Source organism: Sus scrofa, chromosome 1, assembly GCF_054392235.1.
Source record: "Sus scrofa isolate SSC_HxYL_T2T_F1_AM1 chromosome 1, Sscrofa_HxYL_maternal_Yorkshire_Landrace_v2.0, whole genome shotgun sequence".
Classification (NCBI taxonomy): domain Eukaryota; kingdom Metazoa; phylum Chordata; class Mammalia; order Artiodactyla; family Suidae; genus Sus; species Sus scrofa.
Window position 1 is genome coordinate 247,372,703 of NC_139383.1, and position 15,118 is coordinate 247,387,820.

At 50.3% G+C, this 15,118-nt stretch overlaps 3 protein-coding genes across 28 annotated transcripts in view; 1 reads left to right on the forward strand and 2 right to left on the reverse strand.

Annotated features, from left to right (window-relative positions):
• The window catches only part of NPR2 (natriuretic peptide receptor 2), a 52,577-nt gene extending 47,426 nt beyond the window's left edge, over window positions 1-5,151 (forward strand). For 18 of the 19 annotated variants that reach the window (XM_084981741.1, XM_084981667.1, XM_084981784.1 and 15 more), the window contains 10 exons: window positions 462-621; window positions 816-971; window positions 1,050-1,218; window positions 1,378-1,524; window positions 2,005-2,128; window positions 2,323-2,391; window positions 3,977-4,151; window positions 4,223-4,321; window positions 4,590-4,681; window positions 4,812-5,149. In XM_084981741.1, the coding sequence (XP_084837867.1) occupies window positions 462-621; window positions 816-971; window positions 1,050-1,218; window positions 1,378-1,524; window positions 2,005-2,128; window positions 2,323-2,391; window positions 3,977-4,151; window positions 4,223-4,321; window positions 4,590-4,681; window positions 4,812-4,877 (1,257 nt within the window). In that variant the 3' untranslated portion in view covers window positions 4,878-5,149. 19 annotated transcript variants of the gene reach the window in all.
• A 94-nt stretch (window positions 5,152-5,245) lies between these two features.
• SPAG8 (sperm associated antigen 8) lies at window positions 5,246-8,007 on the reverse strand. Of its 5 annotated transcripts, none has more exons than XR_014823696.1 (7): window positions 7,455-7,510; window positions 6,551-7,352; window positions 6,274-6,448; window positions 6,029-6,074; window positions 5,828-5,952; window positions 5,643-5,705; window positions 5,246-5,534 (listed from the first exon to the last, which is right to left on the reverse strand). XR_014823696.1 is itself a non-coding variant. In XM_005660229.4 (7 exons), exons 1-7 carry the CDS (start codon window positions 7,490-7,492, stop codon window positions 5,415-5,417), a joined length of 1,359 nt encoding a protein of 452 aa, XP_005660286.3. In that variant the 5' UTR covers window positions 7,493-7,510; the 3' UTR covers window positions 5,246-5,414. The 5 variants fall into 5 exon arrangements, 4 of the variants coding, with proteins under 4 accessions (XP_005660286.3, XP_084845372.1, XP_084845358.1 ...); XM_005660229.4 differs by having other exon boundaries at window positions 5,828-5,942; XM_084989246.1 differs by having other exon boundaries at window positions 5,828-5,942; window positions 6,551-6,765; window positions 7,411-7,510.
• On the reverse strand, window positions 7,758-10,764 carry HINT2 (histidine triad nucleotide binding protein 2). Of its 4 annotated transcripts, XM_084984687.1 has the most exons (6): window positions 10,320-10,424; window positions 8,954-9,094; window positions 8,751-8,855; window positions 8,590-8,662; window positions 8,345-8,481; window positions 7,758-7,796 (listed from the first exon to the last, which is right to left on the reverse strand). In XM_084984687.1, the coding sequence occupies exons 1-5, from the start codon at window positions 10,398-10,400 to the stop codon at window positions 8,390-8,392; spliced, it is 492 nt and encodes a 163-aa protein (XP_084840813.1). In that variant the 5' UTR covers window positions 10,401-10,424; the 3' UTR covers window positions 7,758-7,796; window positions 8,345-8,389. The 4 variants fall into 4 exon arrangements, with proteins under 4 accessions (XP_084840813.1, XP_005660263.1, NP_001231257.1 ...); XM_005660206.4 differs by lacking the exons at window positions 7,758-7,796; window positions 10,320-10,424 and adding an exon at window positions 10,670-10,764 and having other exon boundaries at window positions 8,295-8,481; NM_001244328.1 differs by lacking the exon at window positions 7,758-7,796 and having other exon boundaries at window positions 8,295-8,481; window positions 8,751-8,825.
• Between the last annotated feature and the right edge of the window lie 4,354 nt (window positions 10,765-15,118).

The window sequence follows — 15,118 nt, forward strand, 5'->3', positions numbered from 1 at the left end:
CCTGCCCACACATGCTGATGTGGTAAAGTTTACAACTGGGGGCATCTAGGTGCTCTTGCTTTCTGGGTCTCAAGCCATGTCTTCCTGAGCCGTGGCCATGCATTTGAGGCCACCATGAGTGTCATAGTCTTGGAATTCACCCTCACTGTTCCCTTCACTACTCAGAGGATGGTCTGCCCTTTCCAGGATGATAACTGATAGCTCCCCATGTCCTTCCTCTTAAGCATATCTCCTATCCCTGGAGCCCGGATGCCAAAGTACTGTTTAAGGTATCAGGAAGGGATGACTCTCCTATTTCACCTGCTTCCTTGAGTAGAAACTACAAAGGATGCCTTCCAGCGTTGGCTTATTGTTTTTGTAGTCCCGAGATCTTTAGACAGATAGCTAATGCCCATCTTGTGGCGCGGGATTATCCTAAGCCAGATATGATCCAATCCCATGACTTGATCTATATCCTGCAGGGTATGGCCTTTCTCCATAACAGCATTATTGCATCCCATGGGAGTCTCAAGTCCTCCAACTGTGTGGTGGATAGTCGTTTTGTGCTCAAAATCACAGACTATGGCCTGGCCAGCTTCCGATCAACCGCTGAACCTGATGACAGCCACGCCCTCTATGCCAGTGAGGCCTTCCCCACCACCCATTTTTACCTTGCCCCTCTGGCCCTGATTGTTTCCACCTAGGGAGGGTGGGAGAGGGAGATGGAGTGACAGTAATAGAGCGAGCATTATGGGAATGAGTCCAGGTGGGCTTGAGGCCAAACTCGGAGGACCTGGCCCTTTTGAGGACCTGGCCAGCCTGTTTCCTCTTTTCAGAGAAGCTGTGGACTGCCCCAGAACTGCTCAGTGGGAACCCCTTGCCAACCACAGGCATGCAGAAGGCTGACGTCTACAGCTTTGGGATCATCTTACAGGAGATAGGACTTCGCAGTGGTCCTTTCTACCTGGAGGGTCTGGACCTCAGCCCTAAAGGTGAGAATCAACATACTACCCAGAGCCTCCTCTACCTGGGGGGACCTGTTCTTCATCCAAACCCTTTATCATCCTCAGAGATTGTCCAGAAGGTCCGAAATGGTCAGCGGCCTTACTTCCGGCCAAGTATTGACCGGACCCAACTGAATGAAGAACTAGTTATGCTGATGGAGCGATGTTGGGCCCAGGACCCAGCCGAGCGGCCGGACTTTGGCCAGATTAAGGGCTTCATTCGCCGCTTTAACAAGTGAGAGGACACTGTGGTGCAGGGGCTTCCCGGGGATAGAAGCCTCATCAGTTTTAGTGGATGAGGTGGGGCTGATGGGGCCAAGAGGGTGGGTTGGGTAGAAAGTGCTAGGAATCTTGAGCGTCTTGGAGCAGGTACCACATCCTGGCCTCCCTTCAGGGAGGGTGGCACCAGCATACTGGATAACCTCCTGTTGCGCATGGAGCAGTATGCCAACAACCTGGAGAAGCTGGTGGAGGAACGCACACAGGCCTATCTGGAGGAGAAACGCAAGGCTGAGGCTCTGCTCTACCAAATCCTACCCCAGTGAGACTTCTGTCCCCCTTTGTGAATTTTCCTTTGGTTTTCTGCTCTCTTGGGCTCTGCCTCATCCAGCTCCTGAGAACTCACTTCCCAACCCTTAGAACCCTGCTTTCCTACATCTTGCTCCCATGAGCCATGCTGTCGTGGTTTATAACCATGTGTTTTCATTCTGTCTCCAAATGAGCTGTGCTGCCTTCTTCCTGGCTTCCCGTCCCTTCTCCTTAGGACACTGCTCTACCAGACCTTTGCTCCAGCCACTCTATGCAGAACCATCCCAACTTGAGACATTTAGCCCCCAGGGATCCCCAGCTCTCATACACCTTACCTTGCCCTGGACTGTGATGTCTTCCCAGCCACCTCCCTTCTCCTCCACGGCCCAGCTTTCATGTTGAACTCACCTCTGCCCCAGCTCTCCGCCTCTGTCCTCTCCCTCTCCCATCCTCTTTCTCCGAGGTTGGCTCAGACCTCATCCTTGCTTCCTAGTTCAGTGGCGGAGCAGTTAAAGCGGGGAGAGACTGTACAGGCCGAGGCCTTTGACAGCGTTACCATTTACTTCAGTGACATTGTTGGCTTCACAGCTTTGTCAGCGGAGAGCACCCCCATGCAGGTAAGAGCCCGGCTGAGGAGTTAGGAGGTGGGGTAGGGAGGACCTGGGGGCGCTTCACTGGGGCATAGGGATCCTTGATATTGGGAAGTTTGGTTTGGTCTGGGGTTCCCCTATCTTGTTTAGGGCTCGTGTGTTATGAATTCTTAGAAAGTTGAGCCCAAGTCTTAAAACCTCTACTTTCCCATCCCTGTTAGGTGGTGACACTTCTTAATGATCTGTATACCTGCTTTGATGCCATAATTGACAACTTTGACGTCTACAAGGTGAGAGCTGGTGCTGCCCCGCCCCCCCACGGACACTCCTTTAGAAGCCAGTCTGCCCGCACCCCATGTACCTTACCTGCTTCATGGTCAGTGTTCCTGCCCGGGTCTCCAGCGTCCTGGGGCTAGAGTGCCCTTCACAGACACATGAGGCTCTGGCACTGTAACTGTAGTCTCACTGAACCTCTTGTGAATCCTTAAGGCTTCCTTAATCAGAACCATCACAAGATTTAGCCCATCTGCCCCTCCTTTTTTTTTTTTTTTTTTTAATAATGATTTTTATTTTTTCCATTATAGCTGCCACTTCTTGCCTAGGGGTAGAGGCACAGCCTAGACATCTTTTCTCTTCTCTCCATCCCCTCCAGACATGGAAGAATCATGCAGGATATAAGCGTAGGGTGATTTACCGGGGTGAAGGACAAGCTGCTGTTGTAAAACCTTTCTGTCAAAGATACTGACTTGGCACAGGGCAGGCTTTATTATGTTTGGGAGTAAAAATGATCTGGCTTTGTGCCTAACTGTGTGGCCTTGGGCAAGTAACAGAAGCTCCCTGAGCCTCATATGTTTTCTCTGTGATGGGAATAATAAATTTATTGTGGAAAGTGCCTAACATTTTGCAGATGATAAATACCCACTTCTATCCCTTCCCTTGGACTGACTTACTCTGCCATCTGTTATTATTGTAATAACTCCCCTAAACCCATTGCCTGGATTCACCAATTGTTTATATTTTCCCCCATTTGCTTTATTTTTATTTTTTGTCTTTTTGCCATTTCTTGGGCTGCTCCCACGGCATATGGAGGTTCCCAGGCTATGGGTCGAATCAGACCTGTAGCCACCAGCCTACACCAGAGCCACAGCAATGCGGGATCCGAGCCGTGTCTGCGACCTACACCACAGCTCACGGCAACGCTGGATCCTTAACCCACTGAGCAAGGCCAGGGATCGAACCTGCAACCTCATGGTTCCTAGTTGGATTCGTTAACCACTGAGCCACAACAGGAACTCCCATTTGCTTTATTAAAAAAAAAAAAAATCTCTGTCCATATAATAATGTTCGGAACCTTTTGCAACTCAGTTTCAGACCTAGTGTCCCTTTAATCCTTAAAGGGGTCAGAGTGCAGTTCCTAAAACAAAGACCTTCTCTTACACAACTTCAGTACAATTAACGAAGCCAAGTGCCTGCTTTCTTACCTTTGACACTTGAGGTTGTCTGAGGCCCATTTCATCCGGCCTGCGTGACCTCCCCACCAGCTTCTGTGCTTTTCAGGGTAGCCCATTGTCTTGCTTCCCATTTCCTGACAGCAGCGCCTATCTGACCGTGTCCTGTTGCAGACAAGGTGTCCCCTCGGCAGGCATTTACAGAGTACTCGCCAGGTGCTGGGCTGGGGCAGGAGGATTTAAAGATTCCCTTGACTTCCCCTTCTCCCAGATTCTTAGGACACGGCACTTATTTTCTAGTGAATGTTTGGCCTCCAGGCCGTCAGGATGACTCCTAGTGCTTGGTACCCAACTTGTCTCCTTCTGCTCTTGCCCATTCTCACCGATACATCCAGAGGTGACCTTTTTTCATTCCCCTCTCAATCAGGTAGAGACGATTGGAGATGCCTACATGGTGGTATCTGGTCTCCCAGGCAGAAATGGTCAACGCCATGCCCCGGAAATTGCTCGTATGGCCCTAGCATTACTGGATGCAGTTTCTTCCTTCCGCATCCGCCATCGACCCCACGACCAGCTGAGGCTCCGCATAGGGGTGCACACGGGTAAGGCTGGCTCTTGCTCCTGTCCCCATGTCCGCTCTTCCCAGGCTATCCCAACCTGTTTCTTCCCACAGGGCCTGTCTGTGCTGGGGTCGTTGGCCTGAAGATGCCCCGCTATTGTCTTTTTGGAGACACGGTGAACACTGCTTCCCGAATGGAGTCTAACGGTCAAGGTGAGACATTAGCCCTCGAGCCCAGCTTCGGCCTCAATGTGTGTTGCCCTTTTCTTCTTTTCAGAGGTCCTCCAAATCTCTCCATCTGAGAGACCACCGTTCCCAACTGCCTCACCCTTGGACCTATGTTGGTTCTAGGGCCTGTGTCCTGGGAAGACTGAGAACCTCCTGCGGGATAGGGGTCGGGTAAAGCGCTCTCTGCTGCTTCCAGTTCTTTAGTTGCCTTTTCTTTGATTCCTCTTTCCATTATCCCCCTGGGATACCCCAGCCCTGAAGATTCATGTCTCCTCTACCACCAAAGATGCCCTGGATGAGCTAGGATGCTTCCAGCTAGAGCTTCGAGGGGATGTGGAGATGAAGGTGATGGCAGGCCATGGGGAGGGAGTCACAGAAAGGGAGGATGAATGTGACGGTGGGGACCCCAGGGAAAGAGAGGGAGATCCAGGGAATAACAGAAGAATCTAAATTATCTCTACTCCTCCTCTTCCAGGGCAAAGGAAAGATGCGAACTTACTGGCTCCTAGGAGAGCGGAAAGGACCTGCTGGCCTCCTATAAGCCCCACTTCTTCCCAAGTCAGACAATCTCCTGCTGCTGGTACCTGGGTGGGCAGTGGCCATCATCTCTCCATGCCAGAAAGGGACATTGTCACATGAGATGGAAATCAACATGTATAAAATCCCCACCTTATATGGAAGTTGTTGCCCTTTGCAGCTCGGCCTTGTACATATTCCTGCCCCTCTCTGGCCTAGTCCCCTTCCTCCCTACCCTCTGTAAATATCTGTATCTAAACCAGAATATTTTGGCCAAATATAAAACAAACAAAAACAGTCATGATGAAATAGTCTGGCTTAGGGGCAACTCCAGAGAAGGGTTATGGGATAGACGTGCTAATGCCCGGAATCAGTGAATCAGCCGTCTCAGGATGAGAGAGAACCCTTTTTATGGAAAGCCTCTTCTCCAAGTACAGACAGAATTCAGACAGATTCTTTAATCCACATCTGCTGCCCTCCTCAACCCTTAGACTGGAGTGGTTCTATCCCCTCCACCACCCCGCCCTCCTCCCTGACAGGCAGGGGAGGATATTTCTCCCAATTAGTGGGAATAATCCTCAGGTTCATAGGGCAAAGGCTGCCCTAGAGACAAAGGCACTGGTGTTGAGAAGCTGCAGTTCTTCCTGAATGGCGTGTCCAGCGTCCTGATGTTACTGACGCCCTGGAGGACAGACCCAGAATGAGGACAGACCCAGCTCTCAAGCCAGAACAGAGCAGCCTCTCCCCTTCTGCGCCCCCTCCCCCCAAACACCTGGTCCCTCTCACATACCGGTAGCTGCGGTGCCCTCTGTATCCAGAAGGTTTCAGGCTGCTCAGTACGGTAGTCATGAGGCTGTGAGGGAGAGATATGGAATAACTCTTGGCTTGAAGCTCCCTCTCTCAACCTCTGGGCCTGCTGCTCTCCCATAGGCTGTCAGGGCCCAGCTGGCCAAGTGGGGTGGGGTAGGTTCTTACCCTTGTTGGAGTAGGAGGCCCTGCATGCACCAGCTCCTTTCTGTAGTCATGATGTGTCACAGACTCGACCTCAGAGTCCTTCCTTGTGGCTTCCTGCTCTGCCTGCACCTCTTTACTACACAGGCCTGGGGAGTGTCAAGGCCATTTTCCCTTGATTTTTGTCCTCCCCCTCCCCTTTCCCAACTGCACCCAGTTTCTCACCAGATCTGGTGGCGCAAGAACATCTCCAGCATGGCTTCACGCTTCCCTGTGGGAGGTCAGGGAATGGACAGAGTGGGGGGGAATCTGGTTAAGACACAGGCCCCAAAGAAAACTATTTGGGAAAAGGAAGGAGAATCAGGTTTTGCCCTTACATCCATCAGACAATCCATAGTCCCACCCGATATTCCTTCCTCTCCTTTTTTCTCTCATGGACTCGTTCTGGTCCGTTCTCTCATACTTCGTACCTCGGACTGGCTGAGAGTGGTTTCCTGGGGGCTGGTATGAATCTTTCTGGGTGGTTCTGGAGGACATGGGTGACTGTGGCCACAAGGTCAGCAGCCCCTGGTGTCCATGTCGGAAAAAGAAACTCTCAGAGCCATCTTGCATGCTTGGGACTTGATCCAGGTGGTTGGTGGCTCTCTGTGGGTCCCAAGTAGAATGACCATGATATCCTTTCTGGTACCCACCCTCATCAACTGGGGGCAGCTTTCAAGCAGAGAGAGCAGGTCAAAACCTTAATACCTCCTCCTCCCAGTTGTAGAGAAGGCACTGGCCCCGTGGCAGTGTTTCACTGGGTATCTTACTCTTCCCTTCAACCTCAGAGGGCTTCCAGTGTCCTCGGGTGCCAGGTTCTGATACTTGCAAAAATTTCCAGGGTTGTTTCTGAGGCTCCCAGTGGCTGTCGTGACTCCAGGAGGCATAATTAGGGACCAGATCTGCCCTTGGGTTTCTGAAGCCTGGAGGAGCAGAGGAGCTGAACCCAGGGTCATGGCCACAGCCTGGACTATGCCTAGAATCAGAGGCAGGACCGGGACCAGTGCCTTCACCAGATCTACCACCAGGGCCTGGACCAGAGCCACCACCAGGACCAGAACTGGTGCCAGGACCAGGACTAGAGCTGGAGCCAGGAACAGGGCCAGAGCTGGAGCCAGGAACAGGGTCAGAGCTGGAGCCAGGAACAGGGCCTTGGCTAGAGATAGGATCATTTGCAGTGTAGGAATTTCGAGCAATATGGGAGACCTGGACAGGCTCAAAGCCAAGTCTCCCATGGCCTATCTTGTGGGTAAATCTGGGGGTGGTGTGGTGCGCCGCAGTAAGATTGTCAGAGAAGGGCTCCAGGAGAAGGCTCCGTTCTGAGTAGGGCGCTGGGGTCTGTGTAGATAATGCAGCTGCCTTGGCAGTGGAGGCAGCTGCAGTGGCTGCAGCAGCTGCTGAGGCTGCTGCAGTTGCAGCTGCCAGAGCCGACCTATGACGGCCATCCAAAGAAGGCAAGGGATCTGAAGTGGTCCCTAGTTCTTCGGAGCTAGGCTGTTCGTCTAAAGAGCTGAAAAAAAGTGAAAAAGGCAAAGTCGTCAAAAGGGCAGCGGGGGAAGTCCACTGACCTTCCTTGTCCCCTTATGCCTGCAGCCAGAGCTGCAGATCTCACCGCGATGGCGATAGCTCTGTGGAGTCAGTGGTTTCCATCTTGCGACACTCGCTACTGGGTACTGCGTTGCTATAGAGACGGCAAACCATTCCAGGAGACTGCGCAGAACTAGAGCTGGGCGGACGTGGAGGGCGGGGGTGGGGGTGGGGGTGGGGGTGGGGGTGGGGGTGGAGGCAAGTTCTCTGCGGGGCGGAAGTCTTGAATCTGGTGCACTCTGGGAAGTGCGCTTTCCATCCGGCCTGGCTGCTAAGATTCGCCGGCCTAAGGTCTCGCCCTTCATACCCGCGCAGGACTTTTGGAGGCTTTCTAAAGTGGTTCTTTGTGTTGAATACAGGCACAGTGCTGTGGAATCAGACAAAAGCCTACTTGATGTGTTTCTACAAGGGACAATGGTAGCTTCCCCTAATTTCATTCTCAAAAGTGGGGCATCTTTTTAAAATTTTTAAGGTGGAAAATACATCAGACAACAGCTTAAACAGAATGGTGAGACATGGGGCAGCAGATGTTTTGAGTGTGATAACTTCTCCAATGAAAGGCCCTCACCTTGACCCTCCTCCTTCCAGACCCCCTTATAACTTGGCTTGGTATCTGAATTGAGCAAGTCTTGGGATACTGGCTTTACTTATTCAGGCACATTCTTAGAACTGCTGCTTTTCTAGAAGTTTAACCCAGGTGGACCATGAGTCATGAACTCATAGATACACAGGCAAGTGCTCCTTTGACTGCATCATGGGCTTCCTTAGTGTTTCAGACCATAGTCAAGGGGGATCAAAGTCTTGAATCAGTTTTCTTTTCTATTTGAGGTATAAATCTTTATATATTTAAGACAGGGATCCAGAATTGAGGGAGAACAAGTTTATTGGCATCATTGGGTCCTGTTATTTCCCTACCCCGTCCAAGCATCCAAGTCTGGGGTCCTTGGTCCTTTGGTAGGTTCAACCTGGAGGCCACTGGAGCTGTCTGCCCCCAAGTACATGAATGTGCAGGTGATACACAGACTGTGCACCCAGCTTCCCATCGTTGATCACTGAAATGGTGCGTCGGGTTAGGGGGTTAAGATGGTCAAAGAATGAAGATCATATTGAGAGGTTAGATCAATTGATGGTGAGGGGCTCAAGGGCCAAATGTCACTCACCAAGTCGGTATCCATCTCCCAGTCCTTCAGCCTTTGCTGTCTTCTTTGCCACAAGGAGAAGGTGTCCTAAAAGCTACAGGGAAAGGGGAGGGAGACAGGTGGCTTCATTTACAGGGAACAAAACCTTTCCCTCAGCCAAACCCTGGCCCTGTTCTTCCCACCTGCTGGTCTTCTTCTTCAGCCTGGCTAATCCGGGGAATGGGCTTCTTAGGAATGACCAGGAAGTGCACAGGAGCCTGAGGGGCCACATCACGGAATACAAGACACTGGGAGCAGTGAACATGCCAGAGGCCACCATGTTAGTTCAACAAACTGGATGGTATTTATGAAATTCTTAAGGGGATGGGTCCTAAGGGTACCCCACCTGCTGGTCCTCATATAGAATGTCAGCTGGGAGGCTTCGATCCAGGATCCGGGAGAAGATGGTTGGGGCTGCTCCCCCAGGAGCTGCCCGCTGGGCCTTGGCCACTTCATTCCCATCAGTCACACCTGCAGCTCCTCGGACCTGCAGGTGGGTCAGACACACCCACGGGAGGGAGTTGGCAATACCACTCTCCCATGTAATCAGTTGGGGCTGACAGAGGCTGGGCTTTGAAAGGCATTAATTTCACCCTTCCAAGAACCTATTAGTGGTTCCCAACCAGGGGAAAAGCTCCTCGATTTCAGAGCATCAACAGCAGAGAGCAAGGCCAGATACTGCTGGGCCTAGTTAGGTAACAGGCCGTATTACAATGCAGGATTCAGCAGTGCAGTCGACTACTGCTCCTAAAGTGTTGAGGAAATCTAGCGCTGTTTCAAGGGAAAGGATCCAGAATGAAAACCTGGAGGTTTAGGTCCCAGTTCCTATTTTACTATTTAATCACCTTAGATAAACCCCTTCTTTCTGCTTCAAATATAAAGAGGGTGGTTTGCATCATCTCTTAGGACTACTTGGAACTTTTTCCATTTGTTCTCACCTTTCAGTAAGTTTCCACTTAATTCCATTACTTGTTTTCTGATCTTTAAGCTGTTACTTGTTTTAGCCATATTTTAATACAATTGCCCTGTATGACACAAGGGCGTCTAGGTGTCACATCTGACCTCTTACTGTGAACTTTGACTCCAGTCCCCTGAATCAGTGCAGGGAGGCGTTCAGCTGAGTGAACACAACTAACCCAGCCCCAGGGGACTGAGGTTAGGGAAGTCCCAGTTTTCCAAGGGCTGAGAGTAGGCTGACGTCAGAGGTGTCACATTGTGGGAGAATGGGACGGGATGAATCTGACCCCTTGAGTCGCTCTGGCAAGGGGGAAGAAGAGATGTTAGCACTAGTGCTCAGGAGAAGGCCAAGGACCTGACGGAGCAGAAGACTGGCTCCCAGACAAAAAAACCTCACGTCCCGCAGGGGGCACTGAGGAGCTGCCCGGAGCAGGCGTTCAGCTGGCCGGGCAAAGGCAGCAGCCGCTGCACTGACCCTGTGCCGACCTCGGCGCCCCGGTCTGGGCACGGCGTCGGTCATCGCCAGTTCGCTTCTCCCTCGGCGAGGGTTTCGCGACCGCCAGTCCGACCTCACCGCACACTCCTGAAGCCTGCGCCTTGGGAGGCGCAACGCTCCCGGCAGGACGCTTGGGCTCCCGCCCCACAAGGCCGCAAGGCTACGCACGCGGGGGCGAGCTGGGGAAGAACGTGGCTTCCGGCCCTGGAGGGCGTCAGAGTCCGCGGGACCCCCTTCTTGCCCCAGGGCCACCTCTCACCTGCGCCCCCCACGGCCGTGCAACCGCCAGCGCCCGGCGCGCCATGCATAGCCCGGCGGCCAGCATCACGGCCGCCGCCATCTTCCCCTCCGCCGTGGGAACCTCCCACCCCGCCCCGCGCTTGGGCTCTGCGCCCTCTGAATCGGAGCGCGGCGACCATTGGCTCCGCCCGCTGCGGGGAGCGAACCCTGCCATCCCATTGGGTCGTGCCCTCGGGCTCCCGCACGCCACTGGCTCCGCCTCCACGGTAGAAGCGAAATCTTTTCATCCGATTGGCTTCTTCTGCCAACTCCAGGGAGAATTTTCCACTCTATTGGCTTCATCCTCTAGTTAGCGTGAAATTCCTTTACCATTGGATAATTTCACTCCTTTGGAAGGACCGAGAAGCCTGGAGATGGGATTTTCCTCCAATTGGCTCTCAGCACAATGTCGGCCCTTCTTAGGTAGCGGCTCGCGGGTGGTGGAGCTTTTATTTTTACTGTATTGACTCCTCCTATTCGGGTCGGGCCACTTGTGCGTGTGGAGGAAGGGGGCGGTGCTCCGTCGCCAGCGGCGCAGAGGCTCGGAGTTCGTAGGCTCGGAGTTCGCAGACTCTTTCCCGAGTGGGCTTGGAGGAGGGCGGCGTTCGGAGCAGGGTTGCTGGGGTACACTCGGCGCTTATTGGCTCCAGGAACCACCGGTATCCCTGGAGTCCCAGGCCCAAGGAGTCCCTTGAAGAAAGGGGCGGGTGGCACTGAAGGTGAATAGGGACAGAGTCTTTTTTAGCTGGTGGGATAGCTACCCAGCATTTTCCCCACAGGCATGGTTTCAGACCCTTGACCACTTCAAAGATGTTAACTTACTCGTCTCAGGGCAGTTCCTCCTTAGTTTATGTGTTTGTTGACATATTCATTCCAAGATTAAAGATTCTGTAGTTTTGTTTTGAGGGCCGTTTTTTGCATTTGTCTTTTTCCTTTTTTTTTTCTTTTTTCTTTTCTTTTTGCAACGGGCAGAGGCAAGAGTGTCTTATCTTTGCCACACAACTAAGCAAAGGAGTATGTGTCCAGTGTTCTTTCGTTCTTTCAGAAAAGTGTGTGATACGGTTAGCTCTGTGCCTGGCATTTTCAGTGAGTCGGTCGGTTTGAAGGACAAGGGAAATGCGTTATGGCTAAGTCAGTAGTATATTTCGTTCTGCTGGAATGTATTTATTTTGACATAAGAAACATGGGGTTACGGAGTTCCTGTTGTGACCCAGAATAACGAAACAGACTGGTATCCATGAGGACGCGGGTTCCATCCCTTGTCTTGCTCAGTGAGTTAAGTAACGGATGTTGCGGTGAGCTGTGGTGTAGGTCCCCTAGGCGACTTGGATCCAGCATTGCTGTGGCTGAGATGTAGGCAGGCTGCTGTAGCTCTGATTCGACCCCCTAGCCTGGGAACTTCCATATGTGGCACATGCGGCCCCCAAAAGACAACCAAACCAAACCAAACCAAAAAAGCATGGGGTCACAAAATGCTAATATACTCACACCAGGTAAGTTTAAGTCTGACTTTAACACAGGACAGCAGTCACCACTGTATTTTGGGTTTTTTTTTTTTTTAAAGTACATGGCCTGGCATATATAGGTGCTCAGTAATTATTTGTGGAATGAATGACGTTTGTTGTTTTCATTTCTTTTTCCGTAATATATAATACACATGTATTGCATGTTATATTCTTATTCTCCCATTTGCAATCAATTCCCCATATTATTACAGTCTAGGTAAATATACTTTGTAATGACGGTGTAATATTTCCTTGAATGGGTATATCATAGTAACCATTTCTTTATTGTTGACTGTTCCTTGAATTGATTTTAGTAAATCGTCATCCTGGTGCTAATTGCATATAACCAACCAGTAATGAGGAATTCTACTTCTGGAGAGAGTAATGATTTCTTTTCAATAGCCATATTACTGTTAGAGATTCCTTTCTTTTTCAAAGGGCAAGCGTGACCCTGTGATTTCCCGCAGGAGTTCTAGTAGTCAGAGTTACGCTCCTTTCCTTGGAAGGTTAGGAAGCCTCCCTAAAAGTGAGGAAATGTGGACTGGCCTTTTTTGTACCCTGGAGAGTGCAGTTCCCTGTGGTGCCTTTGGAACAGCAGCCGCCTCTAGAGCTGCTCTGGAGAAGAGCAAGAAATTAGAGGTGCTGGGATCTAGGAAGAGGAAACCAGCCAGGAGTGGTAGGTGAGGACAGAACATTTGGTTATTTCTTTGGGTTCTTCTGGGAGCAGGTAGCAGAGAGGTAGCATAGATCCAGAATCAGAGGCCCTGAGAGAGAAAGTGACTTGCCTGTGATCACAGAGTCCGTTAGTGTGAGACTCTCCTATTCCCCATAAAAATCATCTATGGGCTTCCTGGTCACTCTCCCACATTCACCGATTCTGGCCCCTGGCCCACAGCATTCGCCATTCCAGGCCCTTGCGATCACTTGCAGCTGCTCTCATCTGAAAGCTGCAGGTTCTGGCCCTTATTTCCTGTACTTTAATCCCTGCCACTACATCTGCTGTGGGACCTCATTAGAGACTTCTGTTCCTTCGATTGTTCCTGTTTTCAATCTGTCAATTGCTTCCTGGCTTCACTTTCTTTTCTGATTTCTATACTCAGCTCCCTCCACAGCCTCAAGCCTCCTATTGCTTTATTTTCCTTTTTTAAAAAAATTTAATATTTATATTGGACTATAGTTGATTTATAGTATTGTGTTAGTTTCAGGTGTACAGCAAAATGATTCAGCTATATATATATATATGTATGTATATATATATATATATATACACACACACACACACATATATACTTATTCAGATTCCTTTTTTTTTAGCCGCACCTGTGACATGCAGAAGTTCCTGGGCCAGGGATTAAACATGTGCCACAGCAGTGACAACCGTGGATCCTTGACCTGAGCCACCAGGGAACTCCCAGATTCTTTTCCTATAAAGGTTATTACAGAATATTGATTGGAGTTCCCTGTACTACAGAGTAGGTCCTTGTTTTTGTCTTTTGTTTTTAGGACTGCACCTGCGGCATATGGAGGTTCCCAGGATAGGGGTCTAATCGGAGCTGTAGCTGCTGGCCTACACCACAGCCACAGCCAGAGCAACTCTGGATCTGAGCCGCATCTGCAACCTACACCACAGCTCATGGCAATGCTGGATCCTTAACCCACTGAGCGAGGCCAGGGATCGAACCTACAACCTCATGGTTACTGGTTGGGTTCGTTAATAACTGAGCCACAATGGGAACTCCTAATTATCTATTTTATATATAGTAGTGTGTATATGTTAATCCCCAACTCAAAATTTATCCCTTCCTCCACCTTTCCCCTTTGGTAAGCATAAATTTGTTTTCAAAGTCTTTGAGTCTTTTGGTTTCATAAATTAATTCATTCATATCATTTTTTAAGATTCCACATATAAGTGATACCATACGATATTTGTCTTTGACTTACTCCACTTAGTATGATAATCTCGAGGTCCATGCATGTTGCTGCAAATGGCATTTTGTTCTTTTTATGGCTAATATTCCATTGTATATATGTACCACATCTTTATCCATTCCACTGTCGATGGACATTTAGGTTGCTTTCACGTCATGGCTATATAAATAGTGCTGCAATGAACATTGGGGTGCATGTATCTTTTTGAGTTGTTGTTCTGTTCGGATATATGCCCAGGAGTGGGATTGCTGGATCATATGGTAGTTCTATATTGAATTTTCTGAGGAACTTCCATACTCTCCTCCATAGTGGTTGCGCCAATTTACAGTCCCACCAAGAGTGTAGGAGGGTTCCCTTTTCTCCACACCTTTTCCAGCATTTGTTTGTAGACTTTATTTATTTATTTTGGGCTGTGCCTGGGGCCTGTGGAAGTTTCCAGGCCAGGGATTGAACCCTGTGCCACAGAGTGACCCAAGCTGCTACAGTGACACTACCCGATGCTTAACTTATGGCCCACAAGGGAACTCTCTGTTTGTCGACTTTTTGATGATGGCCATTCTGACTGGTCTTTCGCCTTATTTTCCTGATCATTCTCCCTTCCACCCTTCCCATCACCACCCATTAATCTAAAGATTTGGCTTCTTTGCTTCTCTAACTAGGTTCCTGTTTCCACCTGTACCTGAATGACCCGCTGGTTAGGTTTTTCTCCAGTGCCTCTCATTCGTCTTTCCAAACCTTTACTGCTCTCTTCCCGTCTCCTACTGCCCACTCTTCTCTCTCTCCTCCCTCACCAGCAACTCACCTTGTCTCCTCCTTCACAGGGGAATTTCCACAAGATCCTACTCCCTGTAGCTCAGTGGAGGCTCCTTCCTTCCTTCCTTCCCTCCTTCCCTTAGGGAGTGGTATCTCCTGTCCAGAGTGAATCCCTTCACCTGTGCCTTGACCTCATCCCTTTCTTCCATCTTTGGGATCTGGCCTCACCAGGCATCTCTCTCTTCTGCATCCTTCAGGTCTTTTTCTCTACTGGCCCCTCCCTTTTTCCTCCGAAAAAATGCTTGCTTGACTCCACATCCCCCTGTAGCTATTGTCTGACTTCTTCTCTGCTCTTTTCATCTAAGCCTTTTACAAAAATTCCTTCACACGCACTGCTGTTTGGTTCCTGCCTCCACTGCACCACTGAAACTACTCTAACTAAAGTCACCAGAGGCCTTCTCATTGCACAATCCAGTGGCCACTTTTCAGCCTTTGTCTTAACTGGAGCCCCCGGCTGTCTCTAACATCACTGCTCACTCTATCCTTGAGATCCCCTCCCTTCTTGAATGTGGGTGTGGAGGAGGCGGATGAC

Excerpts from the sequence above, each read along its gene's own strand:
- SPAG8 (XM_005660229.4), bottom strand. The coding sequence starts at position 7,492 with ATGGAAACCACTGACTCCACAGAGCTATCGCCATCGCG. Across the intron at positions 6,449-6,550 it reads TCTACAACTGGGAGGAGGAG|AGAGCCACCAACCACCTGGA; the intron begins GTATTAAGGTTT and ends TGGGACCCACAG. Across the intron at positions 5,706-5,827 it reads GGCCTCCTACTCCAACAAGG|CCTCATGACTACCGTACTGA; the intron begins GTAAGAACCTAC and ends TCTCCCTCACAG.
- HINT2 (XM_084984687.1), bottom strand. The coding sequence starts at position 10,400 with ATGGCGGCGGCCGTGATGCTGGCCGCCGGGCTATGCATGGCGCGCCGG. Across the intron at positions 8,856-8,953 it reads TTCTATATGAGGACCAGCAG|TGTCTTGTATTCCGTGATGT; the intron begins GTGGGGTACCCT and ends CACTGCTCCCAG. Across the intron at positions 8,663-8,750 it reads CTGAAGAAGAAGACCAGCAG|CTTTTAGGACACCTTCTCCT; the intron begins GTGGGAAGAACA and ends CTTTCCCTGTAG.